Genomic DNA, 21,897 nt, shown 5'->3' on the forward strand with positions numbered 1-21,897 from the left:
ATTTTAATATTTATATTTTTGTAGTTTTGCTAACAAAAACCCCTGGTTGCTCAATTGCTTTGACTAGAATTTTAAGCACCTTTGATTATTTTCTGTGTCTTTGATGTGGACCTTATCTTACCTTATTATTATGCTTGCGTTGCCATGGTAAAGGACCATGCTGTATTAAAACTGAACGACTGAATTCCATAATGGATTTTTGACACTGAAAATTGCGTATTTTAACTTCGTCTGTGATGTTCTTCCTGTGAATCATCGAATTACCATGTATTTTTTTTTAATGCCTTATTCTCCTGGTTGAAATACAACTAAGAGCTATTGCTAGAGTACTAAAATGACAATAGTGAGATAATGAAAAAATTACCTTTCTTTTCTCGGTTTCCGTTTTTCGTCTTGTATTGATTTCTAAGAAAGTACAAAGTAATTAAAAAATACTAAATGGAAAGCTTATGTAAAGATACAATTCATCAATATGTTAGGTAGGCGCGTGTTGTGTATTTTTCGTTAAAAGAAAATACAGAGAATCTAGTTTGCTGAGCAAGCGCCTCAGAAAAATTTCAGCATCCGAGACTGAGAATGGGATGAGCGTTGTTACTCCCAGATTTTGGTTGCTGTACTGTGAAAAAATACTAAAGTAATCGCAATCAGAACAAAAAAAAGATCCAAAACATTCAAATATCTATAGTTGTTTTAATGAAGTTGACAACACTATCTCAGTGAGGCAAATTTACTGTGATGCCATTGCGAATTTCCTTGAGCACTGGCAACGCAGTGGGAGCAGGCGTAATCCCATTCTCATGAATGTCAATACAGTCTTGTCACAGGTTTCAGTAGAACCAACCAGACAAAGGCCCCATGTAAAAAGCAGCATATTAGGTGGCAAAAGCACCTTTAGGATACAAGACATCTAGAAATGCAGAGGAGAGAAGATTCATAGGGAGTGTGAATAATTTCTTACCTGTAATAGATTCCTGTCCCTACAGCCAAAACAATGTGATGTTGCAGCATCCAATGCATGCCACTTCAAAAGCAGTATTTTTAAGTCTAGATGGTCTTAATTTTGGTCTTAATGGTGTTTCTTGCAAATGAGTGACAACTTATGAGAATCAGTGACTGTAAAGTCCGAATCAGAAATCCTGATGGACTTCAGTGTGTAGGCGAATGGACAAGACATATAATTTCAAAATAATAGGCTGATTTAAGGAAAACTACTGAAACCCCCCCCCTTTTAGAGCCTTGTACGAACAATGTTCTGTTGTAAGGCTTCATTTATACCTGTGTACCCCTTAGCTCCTTTGATATGCAAGGATGTGAATGAGAATGGAAGGTGTCTAATTAGTATCTGTAACATGACAAGAGAGAAATACCTGTTTTTGCAGAAGATAGAGAAAATTTTTCAAATAAATGTACTCATACTGTGTGCCTTCACTTTCAGGTGATCTGAAAATCACTTGCTAATACCTGCAGGCCACAGAGATTTTTAGTAAGGTAGAAAATCCATGATAGCTGGGAAAGCTGACTACCCTCAAGTGTCTCAAGTTAAAGCTCAATGATTTACCCAAGGTCTAAGAATTTAAGAACTAGTAGATCTCTTTCCAAGCTTCAGTGCATAGGTATTTATGCCGAACCTTTCCCTTACCAGTGAACTTAATATCAGGAAAACAGGCTTCTCATTTTTACACCTTATTGAAAAACACAAGTAATTGAAGGTAATATTGATTAAAAACTGCTGCTAAAAATTAGTTTAAAAATTCCCTGGCATTACTGGAGTTTTTGTTTGCACTGATGTGATGGCTGTTTCCGATATGGAGCTGGCCGTGTAACAAATTAGCTTTCAGAAAAGACTGTGTTCCTGACTATATAATCTCAACTTTCTAAATAGGCATTTACTTCAGAATTACCCTTCTCAGAAATTTCCTAATACAGAATTCAGTGTCATGCCTTTCACTGCAGTCCTCTATGTCACCAATCTTGCTTTCACAAACAAATCTTATTCCTACATGCCGATTTATTTTTAAGAATATCATGTCTTTTCAGTTCCCAAACTGTTATTTCAAAGCCCCCATAATAAAATATAGCCGTATTTGTCTTTTTTGCTATGCCAGACACAACTCTCCCTAAAGGCCCTCGTGACACCTTCTGTTGAAAGGAGAAGCAATTGCTACGGTTAGTTTATTAGATGGGCTCTCACCGGCTGTTAAAATAGGTCACTAAGATACAGGCACCTCAAGCAAATTAGTTTAATTGGTTTTTCTGTTGGAACTGCTTTCTGGGTTGCTTTTACATTTTATCTCTTTCTGCTTAGTTTCTTGGGGTTTTTTTTTGTTTGTTTGGTTTTTTTAATGTATATTTAAGGGCACTAAAGTCAAGAGTGGAAAGCAGAGCTTGGCAGCTGAACTTGAACCAAAGGCTATATTTAGAGACACTCATATCCATTAGTCTCCTGAGCTGTTGGTATTTGCCAATTCCTTCATAATCACAATCTGACACATTTGTAAAGGAAGTTGCAGTGTGCATACTAATACAGCCTATTTTAATATTTGCTCTCTCCGCAAGATCAAGCACTAATTTAGACTCTCAAAATAGCTCTCCGAATGATCCTGTTTCTCTCCCATGACTTACAAAGAAGCTATGGACACTGGGCACTTAATCTGGATATCGAAAGTGCAAACGCCGCTTATACATATAATGAATGTATGTATGTTTAGGTACAAAAGCAAGAATTGGCCCGACCTAGGTAGCCAGTCAGGGTAACTCTGAACAACAATTTCAAGTCTGGTTTGAAATGTGACATTTGTAGCCTGCCTCCTTTCAGCAGGGCACAGCTTCTATGCTGCATTAGAAATTAATATAGGAAATCGGGCAATTAGGAAGAAAGTTGAGGCAAGAATTATCTGGCATTTTTAGCCTGCAAAAGCTTGCTAAACTCACATGTATTAAGGTGTAGTACGTGGAGTCTTCTGGGTTATTTAATGTCTTGGGCTTCCGTGGCCTCCTTGGAGGTCTCTGAATTGGGCGAGAGTCTTCTACTTTGGCTGTGAAAAAGCAGAAGATAGCAGTGCTTACTTCTTCACAGTATGGGAGGCTTTTACAAAAACAGGAGAGAATTTCACTACAGAGAGAAAAAACATCCATGTAGCCACTTTTACTGCTTGCCGTAACTCAACAAAGCAACTGTTTGGGGCATTTCCATTACCAGACTGGAAAGCAGAATTGGTTTATACATTTCAGTCCTGACTATCACATGGACACATGCCATGTAACGAATGTCAGGGTGGAACAGCCCAGCAGCCTGCCTGGAACAGGCTTCTCCTGAAAAGGGCTGATGCGCCACATTAAAAAAAAAAAAAATGTCTCTGAAGGATAACAGACTCTGGAAGGCTACCACAGGGTCTTGGGTGGCAGGGATGATATTTCTTCAGACTCAAGTCAATCATTAAGATGTCAAATGAGGGAATTAGCATTAGACCTCCAATTCAGAGATTAGTCCTCTACATTAGCATGTTGTAGATTTTCCCCAAGGTCTCCTGCTGAGGCTGTTCTGTTTCAAGCCAAATCATGTGCCACTGGGAACACAGTGTGACCATGTCTGATGCATTCAGTGTAATCTAGTTTAGAGTACTCAACTTCTGGTCTGCTTCTACAAAAACCTTCTGCAAACATGCAAAAAATTTTTTCATATGAATGGAAATGAAACCAAGATGTTAATACAAAATGGAACTGCTGTCCTCTGGCAGTCTCCAAATGCAGAGTTAGACTCTGACTTGTGGGTTACATAGGCTGGCACATGGGAAATTAGAAAAATGTCTTGGATATTTGCTTGTTAAAAACCTGTATGCAATTCTGACAGTGCTAAGATATAGGGCTGCTGCAGGTTCATAGGCTGTCACAGAGCCGACACAGAATGCAGGGTTCCAATGCTTTATTCTTGACCACAGAACTGTGCTATTCAGACCACAGAACTGACTCGTATAGTATAGCACGTATAGCATGGTGAGCATTATCACCTTACATTGGACTTCAGCTATAGGAAAAGTCAGTGAGGGACTACAGCAATGCCTTCATATTGAAGGAGGAGGGGGTTGCACAGCGGAACACCAGCAAAAGAGAAGGGGCATGGGGACACATACAGGATAATGAATGAAGACAGAGCACAAGGTCTAAGCATGATGAACCATGTGTCCACTATACTGCATTATACAGTGAGGCTTTATATCGTCCTTGCCCCATCACAGAATTATTCAGAGGACAGTCGATCTCCTTACTCATAAATGAATATAGTGTGAGGGTGGAATGAGGATCTAGCTCCTGATGAATCACTGAAGTGTGTTCTGCTGATCTAATCCTCTTTCACATGAAGCAACTTTAACTCCATAACCCTGATGTGCTAACTACATGTGACTGAGTCTTAGAGGGAAAAACGTATTTAGCTTTCTAATGATGGTCAGATACCCTTTTACACCATAAAAATGAAAACTCTCCCATGTACATCAGATGTCTTTTTAATTAAGGAGGTAGCACAATCACTTAAAATGAGAAATGATCAGTAATACATCAGTTTTGACTCCTGCAAAATTAGCTGTGTAAGTTTTTTGTTATGTGTGATGAACAGCGGCTTGTAAAGGTCACGGATATACAGAGGAGTCAGAACCAATAATGTTAATTTAAATTGTAGTTGGATCATGATTACATTTATTGTTTTAGTTTCTTATCTGAAATGCAGACTGCTTCTCGTAATGAATGAACAACATTTTACACTTGAGAATGGAGTTCTAAGCTAGGGTCCAGATAATTCATGTTGAACAATGAAATTTAGATGCAATAAATTCATTTCAGTAACCCATACTAAACATAAATTATGTTATTTGATTTGAATAGGTATAGAAGGCCTGACTGTGCTCTTATGTGGGCTGTTGTTACACTGCTGCATTTCAAATGGGCTACCTGGAGTTATCCGAGTTTTCATTTGTGCGAGAGTAGAGGCATATTTTCCCTATTTTATTTTTAAACACAACGGGAGCCTAAACTGGAAACAATACCTTAAAAAAACCCCAACCTTAAAATTCAGTGTAGTTGAATAGAAACACCTAAGTCCTTGCCTGCAGGACATTTTCAAAAATTGTGTCAAAGATCATGACTGTATGAAAATCTGGAAAAAGAAGACAAAGCCAAATTGAAGGCTTTAGGAAAATCCCAAGGAACAAGCTCTCATAATACCTAAAGATTTTTCATTGTCCCCTAAGAATTCATCACTATGTATGTTGTTACGTTATTTAATTCATCACTGTCAAACGCACAAAGCATTATCATATTCTAGATTACAATTATTCCAACTGAAATTACTTGTATACTTCTTGTGTATGTGCTATGCAAAGAAGACTCGTCTTACATTCAAAAAGCATCATTTTGACAATGATAAGGATTTCAGTAAAAAATAGCTTTTCCTCTCAGCTCATATGTTGTACATATGTATGAGCTATGCGAAAGAATCAAGGGGACAGAAATACCACGTTGGGACAGCCAGCCTTCTAAGCTTGGACCTCCATCAGTCCTTTTTAAAATTACACAGGGGGCTGAAAATGCAATTCTGAGTTTTGTCTCCAGATTACACAGTAAGTAAAAAACAGTTTGATGGGTTTAGCTTTCTTTGTTTCATCAGACAGTGAACCTGTGATTTCCTTCTGCACTTGGACCTGTGTGTTCATTGCTACTGAAATAAAGCTGATGTGCAAGTTGCTTGTATTGGCAACTTGCTGCACAAAGTAAAATTTGCTTTTTTATTAGTCGCTGATAATTCCAGATATCATTTACTCAGTAGAGTTAAAGGTGGAAGGCAATTTTAATACTCAAGCCTCATAAACAGTGAGTTTGATGTGCTTGTTTTCCAGATAGCCTATGTATTTCTGCAGCTGGCAGAAATGGAGAAAGCAGAAAGGAGTAAAATAATTCACTTATTAATAGGCCAATTATGTTGCTTCTAGAGCCCATTACAAAGAAAAGCTTTCTACTGAAGCCCAGTCTCTCCATAGTAAAATATCTTATAGATTATTTTTCCTTAAGACTTCAAGTATCTGTAGCAAGATCTTGCTGTGTGCTTTATACGTAAAAGGAAAAATGATGCTGTCTGTTTAACAAACATTTAAATAGGTATGTTACAACATTGATACAAAAACCACTCACAACAGTAGCTGTCAAAGCACTTTGGGAATGGCACTGTCATCCCTCTCCTACCAGCAGGGTAAATGATATGCACAAGCAAGACACCAAGACTTGCTTAAGGTTATGTCCCAGTTAGTCATTAGGACCACCAAGGAGCTGGACTGAAGGACTGTGCTGAGACTCTCGGCTCTGCAGCCAGCCCATGCCTGAACCACCTACCTGAACAGGTGCTGTCAGTGCTGCAACACATTCACATGCCTTAGAAGCAATGTGCAGGAGAAACTGGGAACAAAAAACTCTTGATGCTACACAGACATTCCTGTTTAAAGGTTTTACAAAGGGGAAGACAGGCTGAACAACACCTTGAGAGGGAGAAGGATTTCCCTCAATCTGCTCAAGTGCATGCAGCCAGTACTCAGTCAAAAGAAGGAGGTTTTGCTCTCATGACCTGGATACTTTGCTTTTGAAACTCAACAGTGAGTGTCACCCATGTTATAATCCCAGAAAGTTAAATCTCTCTCTTGACCAAACCTAAAGCAGACTGTGAAAACATACATTTAATCAAGTGGTGATGAAAAGTTTAATAAAAGTTAAGGTCATTCTCTATGGGGAAGAATGAATTACAGAGTTTGGGTCACCGAAGGCATGTGAACAGTGTGGCTGCAAAGTATCATTAAAGAAAGTTTAGCAAATCTAAGGAAAATTCCTTATTGCTGTAAGTATCTCAGCTAGGTCGTTTAATACTAGGTCGCAAGGGTTCCTACCTAAGTTGTGCACACACTCTTTGACTCTACGATGTTCACTTACAAGGTTATTACTACTTTCACACCTGGCCCTCACTCAGAGCTCCAAATACTGAAAAAATAAGAACAGGGACAATGAAATTTAGGACCAGCTCATTTAATATACATGTATCCTGAACACCACCACAAACATGCATGTGGAGAGCTGCATGTGATTGAAACATTCCAATATAAGCAAGAAATGCTTGAATAAAGATAAGTCAGTATCAACAGACCTTTAGGTTGAACTGTGTCTGCACATTCTGACATACAACGATAAGCTTGGAAGACAACAGTCCTGAGGAATCAACATCTTTGGATACTAATGTAAATTAATGTATGACTTACAACAGATCTTACACTGAAGACTGGAGAAACAGTGTGGTTACAGCTGTGATAAGCATCTAAGTGATGAAAGGTCTCTATTTATTAGGCCACCTGGAGAAACAGATAAACCTGCCTTCAGGTCATTTAAGTGAAACATTACATGTTTGATTCAGTGCTGTTCCACATCTTTAGGGGACAGAAGTATAAAGCCAGGCTCAGAGTAAAGCAGGAAGAAAAACAAGAGCAGTAACTGTATGGGTTTTGTAGAGGGGCTTGGAAGTAATCCGAAAAATGCAAATAAAGTAACTGGAATTCCAGGGCTGGATAATGAGAAGCTAACAGGTATTACTGCTTACAACACTGATGTACTGTTGGAATTGTACACAGCGTGAGCATGTAATTACTCAAGTTTGGTATTTGCAGACAGAAAGGCACCGCTCTTTAACATTCTCCTTGGTAATTTTTAGGTTATTATTAATTCATGAGATGTTTACTACAGCAAGATCCGGAAATTACAGTTGCTGGGTGCAAATTCTTAGCAATTTGGAAAAAACAGAGGGATTATTCTGGCACAGACCTCAAACTAGAAACTGCAAGAGACTGAGAACTTTCTGATTGCATACAGCAGGAGTTGAGAGTGTTTGATCTCATATGCCTAAGTCCCACCATCCCCACTGAGGCAAGCAGTTTCAGTCTCTGGCTGACACTAATACTCTCATTTCTGAGAGTCTGGTGACTTGGGATTATTGTTAACTAAGAGAGGATGTTTAAGGAAAATGGCTGTACTCCACTTTCATGACCTCCCAAATCTTATGCTCTGCCACGCGTCTGATCAACTGCCAACACAGATCTTGTACATCCTGGCAGCATGGTGTCCAAAGGGCCACTCCAGCAGCTAAGAACAGCAAGACAGCAGAAGTGCTTGACTACCCTGCTTTTCTGCAGTCCCATGCCTCAGTGCTCCCTGGCTGCTCAGTCACTTGCAAAGAAGAAAGACCGGCCAGTGATTACAGCTCTGCTCATCCAGCGCCACATGGACTCCCTTTGCCTCACACAGGCTGCCCACGAAGCCCTCATCAATAGTGCTGCAGCAGCCTACAAGCAGGAGAAATACTGGATGAAAAACCTGCCTGTCTCACCGCTTTGTGATGCTGAAAAGGTCCTCAGCTGCACCAGAGTTTCTTGTACCATGTGAACTTCATTCTAAATTCAGAAAAGTTTTGCCCTGAGATTTTGCACTTGAACTGTCATTTAATTACTAGAAGGATGGACACCATTATTCATCTGGAGAAAAAAATTTGCTCCCATAATGATCCATTTCCCCTCACTTCAGGCTTTGACCTCAAAAAACTTGACAGTCACCATTTGTGCATCTATTCTGACACCGCAGTAACCTGAGGCTTACCAGCGCAGGCTCAAAGGTGCAATCCTAGGATGCAGCCATTATGTTTGGCTGAAAGCATTTAGAAAGCAAATATAACCTACTCAGAATTTTGAGCCACAGGGAATATGGTTTATTCCAGAAACCTTGGGCAGCTTGGTTGTGCATTTTTATAATTACAAACAAATTCATTTGAGAACAACTTCACCTTGTGGATTTAAGATACATTTAACCTTTTTGCTCATATGTTATTTAAACTGCAAGCTTTGTATTTTTACTAAAATAAACAATTTTGAAAATTTGAGCATTTGTCACAGCATGCCATACAGCTGCCCCACAGTTCCTTCCCTTCTCTGGGTGGCAATATAATAAAATATTTTATTGGAGGAGCTGGTAAGTTCTTAAATTAAACAGTGGCCACCTACCCACAGATGAAAGTGGACAAATATTCCTATCTGGCATACAGCTATAAAATACAATTCATGTGTTATAGCTGTAAAATGTCATATAAAACTAGTGAAGCTGAAGAAGAAGTGTAAATAAATGTTAATTACAAAAGTAATTACAAATAGGTAAATACTACATGATTTAAAGAACAGCTAAAGCTCAACAACCCTTGCCTTCATAAAGGTAGGACAGCAAAAGCAGCCCTAGAGGGAAACCTGTAGTAAAGCATATCCTTCTGTAAATGTGTGTGTATAAATTGTACTGTGACATATAATGTAGGCAAAAAGACAGGAAGGCTCTTCCTTATTTAATAGAGAGTGGATCCTTCATGTCTGCCTGCTTCACTTCAGCATGCCAGTCTGCAGTACATTACCTCAAGTCCTTGTTTTATGTAGTTACTTTACTATGTTACATACAGGAAGAAAGTACAGTATCCAGAATGCTGATAACTCCCATGTTGTAGACAGTACAACCTAAATGAACTGAACACAGGCATATTTTTATTTAAATATTCTCTACATCTAGTTAGATCATGTTTGCTGTACTAAACATTTACTTAAGACAATGCAGCTTTGTGATTGAGCTCTGTAATGGTCGGGCTTCAACCGGCTCGTAGGCAAGCTGGGGAATTACTGCAGTGTATTCTCTTACTTCAATATCCTGTGTATTGGTCATGGCTGGAAAGAAAACAGGTTTCCCGTCGTGTGAATTATGTGCAGATGTAGAAAAAGAAAGTTCACATTCACATTCACACCAGAAGAAGTAGTCTTTCAGTGGGCTGCTTAGCAATTGTAAATATGTCCACCAGAGGTGAGAAATGAAGGGTCCCTCCTGCCATCACTCCATACCATAGGTGAGCGGCTGAGCCAGGCGTACACTGTCAAACCACCGTGTTACAGTGAGTGAAACTTCACATCTTGGCTGGGAAGGTTGGCAGAACACATGCTTGACTGGAATCCAGCTGGCCCTCCTTCATGCTTTTTTGAAGTTCAACATCTGGCAAAAGTCACCTTTGTTACATTCATAACGAGTAGCCACACAAGTTGTATGAGGTACTTGGGTCAACAACAAAACACAGAAAACACAAACTACAGCTGCCCAGTTCACACCAGCTGGGCAAGAAGGGCCAAGGAGCCAGACCTAGCTCAAAGCGTAATACTGCCTCTTGTATCAAGGGAAAGCTGGCTACAGAAAGACTTGTAGTCTTCTCTTCTGTGGAGAACTAGAAGAGGACTGGTTTTGGAGTGCTTTGACTTACTGGAGCAGAGCATTCAGTAAGTGACTAGCTGGATAGCAGTAAATAGGCTGGAAGGGCTAGTTTGGTTTGAGGTAGAAGGGGCCAAGTCTGCTTTACAGTGTTTAAGGGCTGGTAGCACAGTTTTAGCTGGCCCGTGCTTTAGCGGCACGTATCTTTGTAGTACCTTCAGACATTGCTGCTTGGTCAAATAGTAGCCACTATTTCATTTGAAATGCATTCAGCCTTGAAAAGAGTAACTCCTGAGCTCTGTACTCACCTTCTCTACGTGACAACTTGCAGCAATTTAATCAAAAACAAAAGCACACGTTCACCGTATTTATTTTGAAAAAACCTATATTTATAAAATTCTGCACAAGTCACCTTGAAACGAGCATGCCTGGACTACAAAGTATATTTTAATCTATATGAATATGAGAATTCATCACTCTCTTTTTGATGTTTCCTATTGCTTTAAAGTTATGATTGCTATTTTTTGGCATTTTCTATAAAAGGCAATTAGTCAAAATAGCAAACAATCAAATTTTGCACTCATAAGATAAAGAGAAAAAAAAAGGGGGCTTGTAATTCATGAGAATTTTCTTACAGATTTTGCCTGATGCACAGAAGAACTAAGTGCTGTCACATGACACATACAGACATTTGTCAGGAGAAAACAAAAAGAACATAAATCCTCCTTTTGTTAAAACCACACAATTTCTTTCTATTTATTAAAATGAGCCAAAGACCTGGTCTCTTACGCAACTCAACAACAGTTTCAGTGTTGTCTTTAAAAGCATTTTGACTTGGTTCAAAGAAAAGTATGAACATTTTTCATGTCAGTTTTCAAAAGGATACAATGCAGCATTTTCACACACTATACCATTGGAAAACTGCTGTATTATGACACCACAGAGGTCTGAAGCAGTGGGACATTTTCAGAGATGAAGGGAAGTACAGTGGCTGAACTGGTCACCACTGTAAGCACGGTTGCATGCACAGGTGCCAAACATTTTGGCTCCTGTAGAGCTACTTAAATTAATAGCAATGTAAAGGGTAGACTTTGCTCCAGATTACACATGGCATGAACATACTGGTACAATTTCACTTGGTTCACTTGTGTAAGTAATGAGATCTTTAACTGATAAAACAGGGATTTATGTATTCCCTTTCCCTCTATTTATCTCTCTTCTCCACCTTCCGTAGGTAAATGTGTAAGAACCAAGAGCTATTTTCCAAAGTATTCACTTTTAATTCCTCAGGTTTATCTTGTCAAAAACCAGCAATATTTAATAGAGAACTCAGTACAAACCCATTAACGACAATCACAAACAGTGCTCTGTCTTTAATGAAAGATCATGGCACTTAGTTTTTCATTTCATATTTGTTTTCTCTTGCAGACTTTGATCTTGGAAACAGACTGAACTACATAGATTATCTACCAGCAACCAGTTTACACTTCGAGGTTTAGCTTTTGTATACACCCAGCCCTCATTTTAGCAGCTTGCCCATTTGAGAGGAGTGCAAAGCAGGGGGAAAGTACTTTTAGGATCTCTTCAATGTAGCCATGGGAACAGAAAGAAATTTCAGCATACATGACAACTGAATGCACGGTGTATAATGAAAAGAGTGCAATTAGCTCTGGACAGTGAGGGACAGTCCTGCATCTGATCCCAGCTGTGCAGAGGCAAGCAGAGATCTTCCCCAGAGACAGTGCAGTGGCATGGGCTGGCACAAGCTCCCCTCCAGAACTAGACCCACCCAATCATCTGAAATGTTTGCCCTCATCTTCCTCCACATCTGCAGCCCAAGACACAGGCTGAGGAAATCTCCTGTTATGTCTATTCCAACTGAAGAGGCTTGAGCAGCTCAGTTAGCTCTTTGTCGACCCCTCTGTTGGACAAGGTTTTAACGATCCGCATGCCCTGAATCCCATGCAGATTCCTCCATAAGCCTCCCCACTGCTACCTAACCTGCTCCAAGCATGCTTGCATTTTGGGAACCCCCACTACCCAGGTTAGCTGAAATATAAGTAACTCCAGAGTATATTTGCAGAGGTAATGTTCTCCTAAATGTGTGAGTAAATGGATACCAATTGTTAATAAAAGTTTACTTGTAATTTTAAGGACATTACCGCCAGCATGGATAGGAGTTACAAGCTTTGATAGCCTCAGTTGCATTTGTGGATAGCTAAAACTTTACTCAGCATATATATGACAAACTTTGGTAAATTGTTTGACGTAGTACCTAAACATTATTTTGTTTTCAAAATATAGTCCCATATCTTACCAAGAGCACACACAACTGAGCAACATATGAGTAAAAAACAGACAGTGTGAAATTTTTACCAAATAATAGTATTCCTAGAAATGCTATGTCTAGGTCTTACGACAGTTCATTCACCAGTCTTAAGCAGCACTGAAACAAAATACCAAGAAAAATGGTAAATATGTAAATTCCAGCCAGGCTTGGATATTTCTCTGGAAACTATTCCAGACATGTACTGGTACGAGGCTTAGCCTCAAAATGTACAGTTATATGAGAAGCCAGAGCTAACTCTACTAGTTCTCTGGCCTTTAAAAACATAACTAGGAGTTGCTTCTTGACAGTGCTGTTCACAAATGAAAATTCTGCTAAGAGTAAGGTTCAACATTACCTGACTGACAAACATGAGAAGAAAGTCGGCCATTAGCTTGCTTATCTTTGGACAGCATCACGGGTCTCAGCTGATGTGACAATATCATTTCATTCAATTTTTGCTGCAATGCTAAGTAGTCTTCAGATAATTTTGATATCTGAAAAATATAACACAGGATTTCACATTATTATATAAATAAGTATACAAGTTCCAAGGCAATCAAAGGCAAAATAGGGGACTAGAGGAGGTATTTACAAGGTAATGCTTCACCTGCTGCGGTGTAGATGCCTACCACATTTACCTCCTCATTTCTCTACAGAAAAAAAAAAAAAGAAAAAGAAAAAAAAAGAAGGAAGAAGAAAGAAATGAAAGAAGAAAAAAAAAGATACACAGGAAACTCCACACTGCAGTCTAGTCCTGCAGCTACTTCATATTGGTTCACACGTGAGCAGACGGTGCCTTACTGATGCAAAATAGCTTCTACAGACATATTTCTGTGCACATGTGAGTCCTTGACATTGACACAGCAACTTTTAATTTCATTTACAGAGATATTTCACAAGTTTCCTGAATTAAGAGCCTTGTCTGGTAAATACATATTTCAACAAACAAAGGCAAAGGTTCTGTATTTAACCCAAACGAGCTTAAAACACATAATTTTTTTGCCAATGCTCTAACTTTGCCTCTTCTTCCTTCCTGAAAAGGACATTTTCTCTTGCAGCCCCAAATACCCATTTTTATAGAACACTCATTACAAACATTCAGTTTTAGTTCAGAGAGTAAAACCCTCGGTGCCACTGACGCCAGTAAAATAACTGCTATTCTTCCATTGCTCAGAATACTATGCTCAGCGTATGTAGATTACAAGATTCTTACCTGCCGTGAAAAGGCTGCCAAATCACAAGCCTCTTTCTCTGAGTCTCCCTTCAGTATCTTAGAGTCTTCAGCCTCCACACTGGTGCTTTCCCTATCTTTTGTTGTTTGGGGATCATTTTTTTGAATGTGTACTGCTTCTGTTGGCTCCTTTATAGCTTTCTCTTGACTTTTGCAAGGTAGTCTCCCTTCTTTTCTTAGTTGTCCCCTCCTTCTGTAACCCCGGTAACTGCTCTGAATAACCACTGCTGCCTTCTCTTTGACTTCTGAACCTTGTTTTTCTGCCTCAATTTGCTTCCATGAGCCTCTTAGTGACTCTTTTCTTATAATTCGTTTACGACTTGTAGGCATCACTGTTTCATGTTTCAGGTGGTTTCTTTCCACATTCCTGTCAGTCCTGGGCTGGACCACAGCAGATTCTTGATTTTGCCCATCTGTACCAAGTGTGTCTTCATTATCTTGCTCTTGCTGGGGACTAGGTTCAGCTGCGATTTTGACAGATTTGTTGGACAACTCTTCCAAAGAGGCCTGTTCTTCACCTTCATCAGCAAGTTCTACTGCAGGGTTCTGCTTCACAGAAGCTCCCTCTCCTTCAGCAGATGTTTTCTGTTGCTCCTGTACATTCCCGATGTCACTGTGCCCAGAGCACTCACTGTCAGTAAGAGCATCTTGAATGTCCTCATTTGCTGCTTCTTCCAGTGTATCATTTTCAGCTGGCTGCAGTTGTGCTTCGAGGAATTCCACAGCAGATAATTCTTCCTCTGCTATTTTTTTGTGCTGTTCCTTTATTTTTTTACGGACACTGTAGCCTCTGTAATGGCTCTGAACAATGACAACTGCTTCTTCTTCTGTTTTAGGAAGGGTGCTCTTCACTCCAGCTTGACTTTCCTCATGATCTTGAAGTTCTTCATATTTTTCTTTCTTGTTTATGGATGCTGCATTTTCAGTTTGTTTCTTTTTCAGTGATTCCCTGAATGGAATAGAGTTTTGGGCAAAAATTACAGCTGAAGATGAAGGATAGTGACAACTTTACAACTACTTTTGGTGGTATTTGTGTAATAAATGACAATTTGATACATTGCAACATGGGAGAGATTTAGTATATATAGCTGGAATGAAAGATAGGAAAACAATCTTTGTCTTTTCTGTTGATTATTAATTCTTAAAATGAAAAGGGACATCCCTGTGAAATTCTCCACGGAAAATTGCTAGGGGAACAATCCAGGCTGCATCAGGGCTCATAAAACAGTAAAGAATTAATTTAGATGTTAACAACGACATAAGCAGAAACTTTTTAGTGCCTCAAATACGTATAAATATACACACTCCTAAATCTATTAATGGAATGCAAAAAGAATGATCCTGAGCATAGATCCAGGTCAAATTTAAAAGACTTATTCCCCAAACTGTCTTTGTTACTATCAATAAGACTTCAGTGCCAGCTGAAATCTACCACCCTGTTTCTTCTCTCTGAAAGACTCTGGACTCCCTCACAGCCATTTTCCACTGCTCTGGACCAGTCCCACCTACTTTAATACTATCACTGAAAAAATAATGGTGATAAGCAAACTGCTATGAGCTCCATTTCGGAGATTGGAACCACACTGCAGAAATATTTAAAATGTGATTCACCTCACCTAACTTTTAGTTGTTTGATCTGAGCAAGACGTATGGGTTCCCACTGTCATCACCTATGTTTATCTCAAACAGTGACTTAAGATGAGAGAAAGTTCCTTGCAGATGCCTATTTCTTGCTTTTTTATGACGAGCATTTCTAGTATTTTTTATGATGAGCTATTTCCAAAAAGAGACTCATTTCCAGACTACATTAACATTACAGGCAAGCACAATATTACTGATCTTCCCCCTAAACATGCCTTTATTCCCTGGTCTTAAAAACATGAGAACAATGGCTACTGACATCAAAAACCTCCACATAAATGTACGTTACCGCTGCATACATATCTAGAATAATCCTAATTTGCTTCACTGTTAGCTTACATCGCTGTTCTTCAGGACCGTAGTTATTGAAAAGCAACACATTTGAGTGATGTAGGGGATAGAAAATATCGCTACCTCCTCCTTTTGAAGATCTTCCTTTCCTTATATCCCCTGTAGTGAGACTGAATTGTTATTGCTGCTTTGCTTCTTGTCTCAGTCAGTTCTTTTCTCTTCTTCCTGAGTAAGTATCCTCTGGCAACTGATACAAATTGTACAACCTTAGGCAACAAGCAATGGGTGTTCCACATATTTCAGAGTCGAATGAAAATAGCATTAAACACAAAACTGGTCTGGGGTGGTTATTATCGTTATGTTCCATCTAAAATTATTCCATCTCACAAAACTTTTTTGAGATTTCAGAAAGTTGTGAGCATTCTACATGAGGATACAAACAAGCGTTTTCTTTATATTTTATTGGACTAAAGAAAATACAGGAAGATGCAGAATGAAGCAGAAGCATAGTGCTACAGAAGTGTTTCTAGAACACAGAGCTTTCAGCTTCATGTACCTCCTTTGCCTGATTCAGGAAATTGATTTGACTCAGCCTTTCACTTCCCTCGGAAACGCCTGATTATTAGGCTCTCTTCTGGCATAGGCTTGGAATTAGCTGAATATTCAATAGATCAGAGAAAAACTAAAATTTTATAGCTCAGCAGTTACAGAAGATTTAGCTCATGCTCCTTTTACCAAGACTCATTATTTAAAATGAAAAAGCTCATCATGAAAGATGTGCTAAGCTTCACAATAACCAGGTGCACTGTGGCAAGGGTACTTGCTACCTGTGCTTTGTAGGAGGCACAAGTTCAAGTTTATGGTCTGAACCAGGACTGAATTAAGGACTCAAACGTGGGTCTTCCCTGACTAGTCACTAGGGGCTTGATCCAGTTGCCAGCACATAGTTATCTAGTGCCATCTGAAGTGCTCCAGGATAGCCAAGGCATCTAGACGGAGCTGGCAGAAAGAACAAGACAGATGGGACTTTCTAGAGCGAGAAAAGTTGGGTATAGCACATGAGATAAAGCTGAAGGCTGGCCAAGACAACGTAGGGCATGTCTTATGACACTAGATACCAATTTGGGGGCAGATGAGCTGAGCATTTGGCAGTTTTGAATAAAAGGAATCAAACTCTAGGGTCTGTTGACTATAAGAGGAGTTTAAACACCTAGGTCACTTTTAGACATCTACACTGAAGCATCTTAATCAGAAACCAAATTGCATTCAGAATGTTACTTCAAAAATTCCTGAACTTGCACATAATTTCCTAATAGGAACTGGCACGGTTTGCACAGTGCTGTGATTTGGACAAGTCTGCAGTTCCACGGATTCAGCACAAATCTGCTAATCATCGGCAAAATAAAAAGAACACAGTCAAAATATTTCTGTTGAACTCTAATTCCAAATGCAGTAGCAAGACTATGGGAATTGAGGGTTCAGTTGATTTAAACACCCTGAGGAGATGGTAAATATGGGAGCTCTTTCTCCAGCCCTGCTGAGTGTTTTGCATTACAGGGAAAGGGCAGCTCACTTAGGACTGGGAAGGCAGGGTAAGCAGTCAATTCTAACATGTTCATATAACTTCATGCTAGTTTTATTTGCCATAGCATTCCCTACTCATTATTTAGACTAACTTGGGCTCCACTAGATGCAGGGTTCAGTGTAAGAAGCACTGCATAAATGTGACATAAATTACACCTTGATAATTGGTTATAAGATAAAGGAACCCAAATGGAACCCAAATACTTATTGGAAGTGGCACAACTTGTTTTTATACTGCAGTCTGACAGGACCTTAGAAAAGTGCAAATTGTAAAACACTTGGAATACTTCAAGAGTTTCTTGGACTTCTGGGCCAATCCTCATTCCATTTTCATACAAAAGTATCTCATCAACAGGAGTTACTTTGACGTAAAGCAAGTAACATTGTCAACGGACTTGCCAACATAAGCTAGGTGTCTGGTCTTCTTAGACTTACTCCGGTTCACCTTTGAAGTTTCCTAGGAATTTTGTTATGAGATAGTAGCTGTCTAAGCTTTATTTTCAAACTGGAAGAGAAGTTTTGCACGGCTTTAGAAATGGGGGGTGGGAACCTAAGCTAAGTAGAAATGGACTTTCATTTTGTTCTCGCTTCTCATGCACTGAAAAAACATTGAAATGAAACTGCACACAGGACAGAGAAGGTGGACAAGAAGAAACATGGAGGAGATCAACAGACTGAAATGGTAAATTCACACTTTTGCATTTGCTAAATATCCTAATATATTTGTGTCCTGCTTTTGGCTGGGAAGAGGAAGTTTTCTTTCTAGTAGCTGGTACAGTGCTGTGTTTTGGATGTAGTGTGAGAATAAAGATGATAATGCACTGACAACTTCCTTGTTCCTAAATAGTGCTTATCCTAAGCCAAGGACTTTTCAGTTTCTCATGCTCTGCCAGTGAAGAGATGCACAAGAAGCTGTGAGGAAGCATGTCCAGGACAGCTGACCCAAACTAGCCAAAGGGATATTCCACACATAGGATGTCATGCTCAGTATATAAAGTGGGGGTAGTTGGCCATGGCGGGGTGGATCGTTGCTAGGGCGTTGGACGGTGGGTGGTGAACAATTGCATTGTGCATCACTTGACTTTTCTTGGGTTTTATTTCTCCATCTTTTCGTTATATTCCTTTTCATTACAATTATTATTATTATATTTTATTTCATTTAAGTTATTAAACTGTTCTTATCTTAACCCAAGAGTTTTATATTTTTTTCCGATTCTTCTTCCCATCCCACTGGGAGGCAGGGAGGAGTGAGGAAGTGGCTGCGTGGTGCTTAGTTGTATATGGATATATAGTAGATAAACGATACCTCAGAATGTGTGAATAAGCATAGTCAATCAGTGTAGCTAAGTAATAGCAAAGAATCGGGATCAACATACTGTGTATGGATAGCACATTAAAAGCCACAAAAGCAAACAATTCTTACTTGCTTGAAGTCTAGTAATAAATTCTTCCACTTTTTTATTATGTTTAGCGTTTGTGTATTCTTTACGAGCAACAAAACCCCTGTAAGCTGAAAAGAGATGTCAGAAATTAAACAATCCATTAGGTACACAAAAGGCTGTAAGAATAAAAAAAGTCTGGATGAAATAACAGACCATTAAAATATTCATAAATATTTTTCAGGCTTTATCTATCAAAAAATTAGCAAACACGTACAAGCAGTAAATCTACATAAAAACTACGTTTTCTGCTGAGTAAAGTTATTATGAATGAAATGAACACAGAAAATAAAATAAAAAGAAAATAATAAGAATGTAAAATAAAGTGATGCTTGAAATGTATTAAAAATTTCAGTTGATGTCTCCATCAACAGTACAATTGGTCATATTATCTAGGACAGTTAATATATTTTATTTTCATTATTATAATATGGAACCTTGTCAAAGCATGCCAGAATATTATTAATACTAGTATCATCCGTACAATCACGCCCTTCCAGTGTTAAAGTTGCCATCTAAATGTAACATTGATAAATGCAACTTCTGTGAAGAGATTGTCATAACCTGGTTAAAAGAAATGTTTCTTCCCAAGAACAGATATCCCTAAGTATAAGATATTTTGTCAAATGTAACAGCAGGTAAATAGCAAAATCCACACCCAGCATGCACATCTCTCTGTCAACTGTACACATGTACTGGCTTTAAGCAAAATATTAAATGTTTTAAAGCTATTACCTGATTGTATTTTAATAGCACTTTGTTCCCTTTGTTCCTTTATCTTTTTGTATCTCCTTGAACACAGCCACCCTCTGACACAAGCTTGAATCAAAATAATCATGTCAACCGTCTCCTTCCGCATTAAATTTAGCTGCTCCACATGATAGTATTTGAGGAATACCTTAAAAAGAGTAGGCAGACAAGCAAAACTCACTCAATCCATTTAACACTGAAAAGAATTACAAACTGGTTTTAAATGACGAACGGACTCTTTAGCTGTAGAACCTAAAGGATCATTCTTGTTAAAGATAGCACTTTGATTGTTTGGAGTATTACTTACTCTTATATCTTACTCTTTCCTACAACATTTTTTGTCAGTCCCTGCTTATTCATGCTTTCATGGGAAGACATTTCAAAGTTCCAGTACAAAACTTCAGTCTGTAACTCTAAATCTGTTTTCAAAACTATGGGTCTGACAGTTTTGCTAACCTCGCAAACCTGATGTATGTTACATAAACGTGAACCAAATCTGGAACCTTCAACCTCTCAGCTTTCCAATTTTAAATCTAAGGCATTACTTATTTACTAAGTTGCTCTCACCAAGCATGAAGCTCATACAATCTCTGAAAAACTAGTCCAGCACAAGGGATACAGCCATGTCCCTAGTGTATATTAGAATAAAACAAAATGTGCAGAAAGTACAGTTTAGACAACAATTATGCGTTTTTTGCAGAATTCTCCTGATCTTTGATCACTCGTCAGTACAGACACAGGTTAACCCTAATTAAATGAAATGTAAGCTGTAGATCTCATATGTCAAGATATGCTTCCTTAGACTGCATATTGCTCATTAGCCAAACTAAGACAGCAGAAGGAAATACATGTTGAGGAGAAGGTAACTTCATGTCTTCTGAATCACCTATCCACGAAGATGTCTCAGAAGAAGAACCTGAGGTGATTGTCAGAAGAAATCACCTGAGGTGATTTCAAGAAGTTTAGGATCCATCTCTCTCTATCCATATCCTTCCTGGGCACTTCCGTACATTAGCAAATAGTGAGACTTGGTGCAGTACTTGTCTGACGCTTCTTTCCTCAGGCAAACTTCCTGAGATCTGTTGGTTGGGAGTGGGTGGATGTCCCTCTCTGGTGCATTGGGAAGACTAGAGAGCTAGAACCAGAAGCAAGAATATGGCGACAGACATGTGTTTCTCTTATAATAGTCTTCCCCTGACTTCACTTATATGGAATCATCCTGCTATCTTGTCCCCCAGTGCTCAGCAAAGTCCACCACAGAGGCCTCAGGCTGGAAAGCTACAACCCTCTCCTCTCCCTTTGTGAGTACGATTGCTCTAGGGAAAAATTGTAACCTCTTTTCCTTAAGAAAGATTGGACTAAGCTCACTGGGATACTTACTACCACATTCTTTGAAAGCAAATGCAAGCAGTCCTGTTGTCACACACTGCTTTGCACTGTGGCCTCACTAAAGCTGATCAGAATGTTAATGCTTTACAGGTCAGGATTTCAGCCAGATATCAGGGAACAACACTCAGCAAAGGGTGTTTTTTTCTTAAACCAACAGAGGCCAAGAGCTACCCCAAATGAGCGAGAAAACAAATTGCTTAGTAAGTTAATAATGACATACTGCAATAATGCAGATACAGTATATTAAAAAATTACTTTAGTTTTTCCAAGAACCCAGTTGTCAAGGCGGGCTTTTTCCAAGATGGCAGCACAGGTTTCTGGGCTGACTGGAGGATCATCATTTGATTTGTAACAGATGAGATAATACCTAAAGACAAATATATGATTCTTTAATCCAGTAATAGTGAGCAATAGATGCAAATACTTTAAAATTTTAAATTCTTTTAAAGAATAAAAACAGTTGCAAGAAAGAAAGCATAGCACTGAAAAAAACCGAAACAGCGTATGAAAGAAACTGCTGTGATTTATATGCAGTACTGAGAAAACCAAGAGTGGATGAGTGACATACTGCACACCCTGGAGAGTTGTTTATATCAACACCAGAAGGCTTTTTACAAGTGTGCAACCCAAGCAGAGTTGTGCACCAGTTCTTTGCTGCTCTGCATTCTGTGAAAGTGATGTCAGTAGCAAAATAAAAATATTTTTAAAGCTTTTCTGCCTAAATTAGCCTGTTTCATATCTAGAAATGTTATGAAAATTTCATCTCTTATCTCAGGTGCTAGACCATCTAGTGACCTTTGAGACAGTTAACATGATATGAGATGCATCCCAGCTCGTTACCTTCTTGGATTCAGCTTTGCAGATCATTTTAGAACATAAACGAGCCATTATAACATACCATATATAAACATTTAATCTGGCAAACACATTACTCAGAACTA

General features: G+C 38.9%; 1 protein-coding gene across 1 annotated transcript in view; it reads right to left on the reverse strand.

Annotated features, from left to right (window-relative positions):
- Positions 1-364: 364 nt before the first annotated feature.
- The window catches only part of MYO3A (myosin IIIA), a gene marked incomplete at both ends in the record, with an annotated part of 65,208 nt that continues 43,675 nt past the window's right edge, over positions 365-21,897 (reverse strand). The window contains 7 exons of the mRNA XM_010137193.1: positions 365-405; positions 2,932-3,035; positions 12,987-13,125; positions 13,845-14,724; positions 15,918-16,041; positions 19,553-19,715; positions 21,212-21,323. Of these exons, the coding sequence (XP_010135495.1) occupies positions 365-405; positions 2,932-3,035; positions 12,987-13,125; positions 13,845-14,724; positions 15,918-16,041; positions 19,553-19,715; positions 21,212-21,323 (1,563 nt within the window). The remainder of the gene's footprint in view (positions 406-2,931; positions 3,036-12,986; positions 13,126-13,844; positions 14,725-15,917; positions 16,042-19,552; positions 19,716-21,211; positions 21,324-21,897) is intronic.

This window comes from Buceros rhinoceros, unplaced genomic scaffold (assembly GCF_000710305.1).
Source record: "Buceros rhinoceros silvestris isolate BGI_N320 unplaced genomic scaffold, ASM71030v1 scaffold15875, whole genome shotgun sequence".
Taxonomy (NCBI): Eukaryota; Metazoa; Chordata; class Aves; order Bucerotiformes; family Bucerotidae; genus Buceros; species Buceros rhinoceros.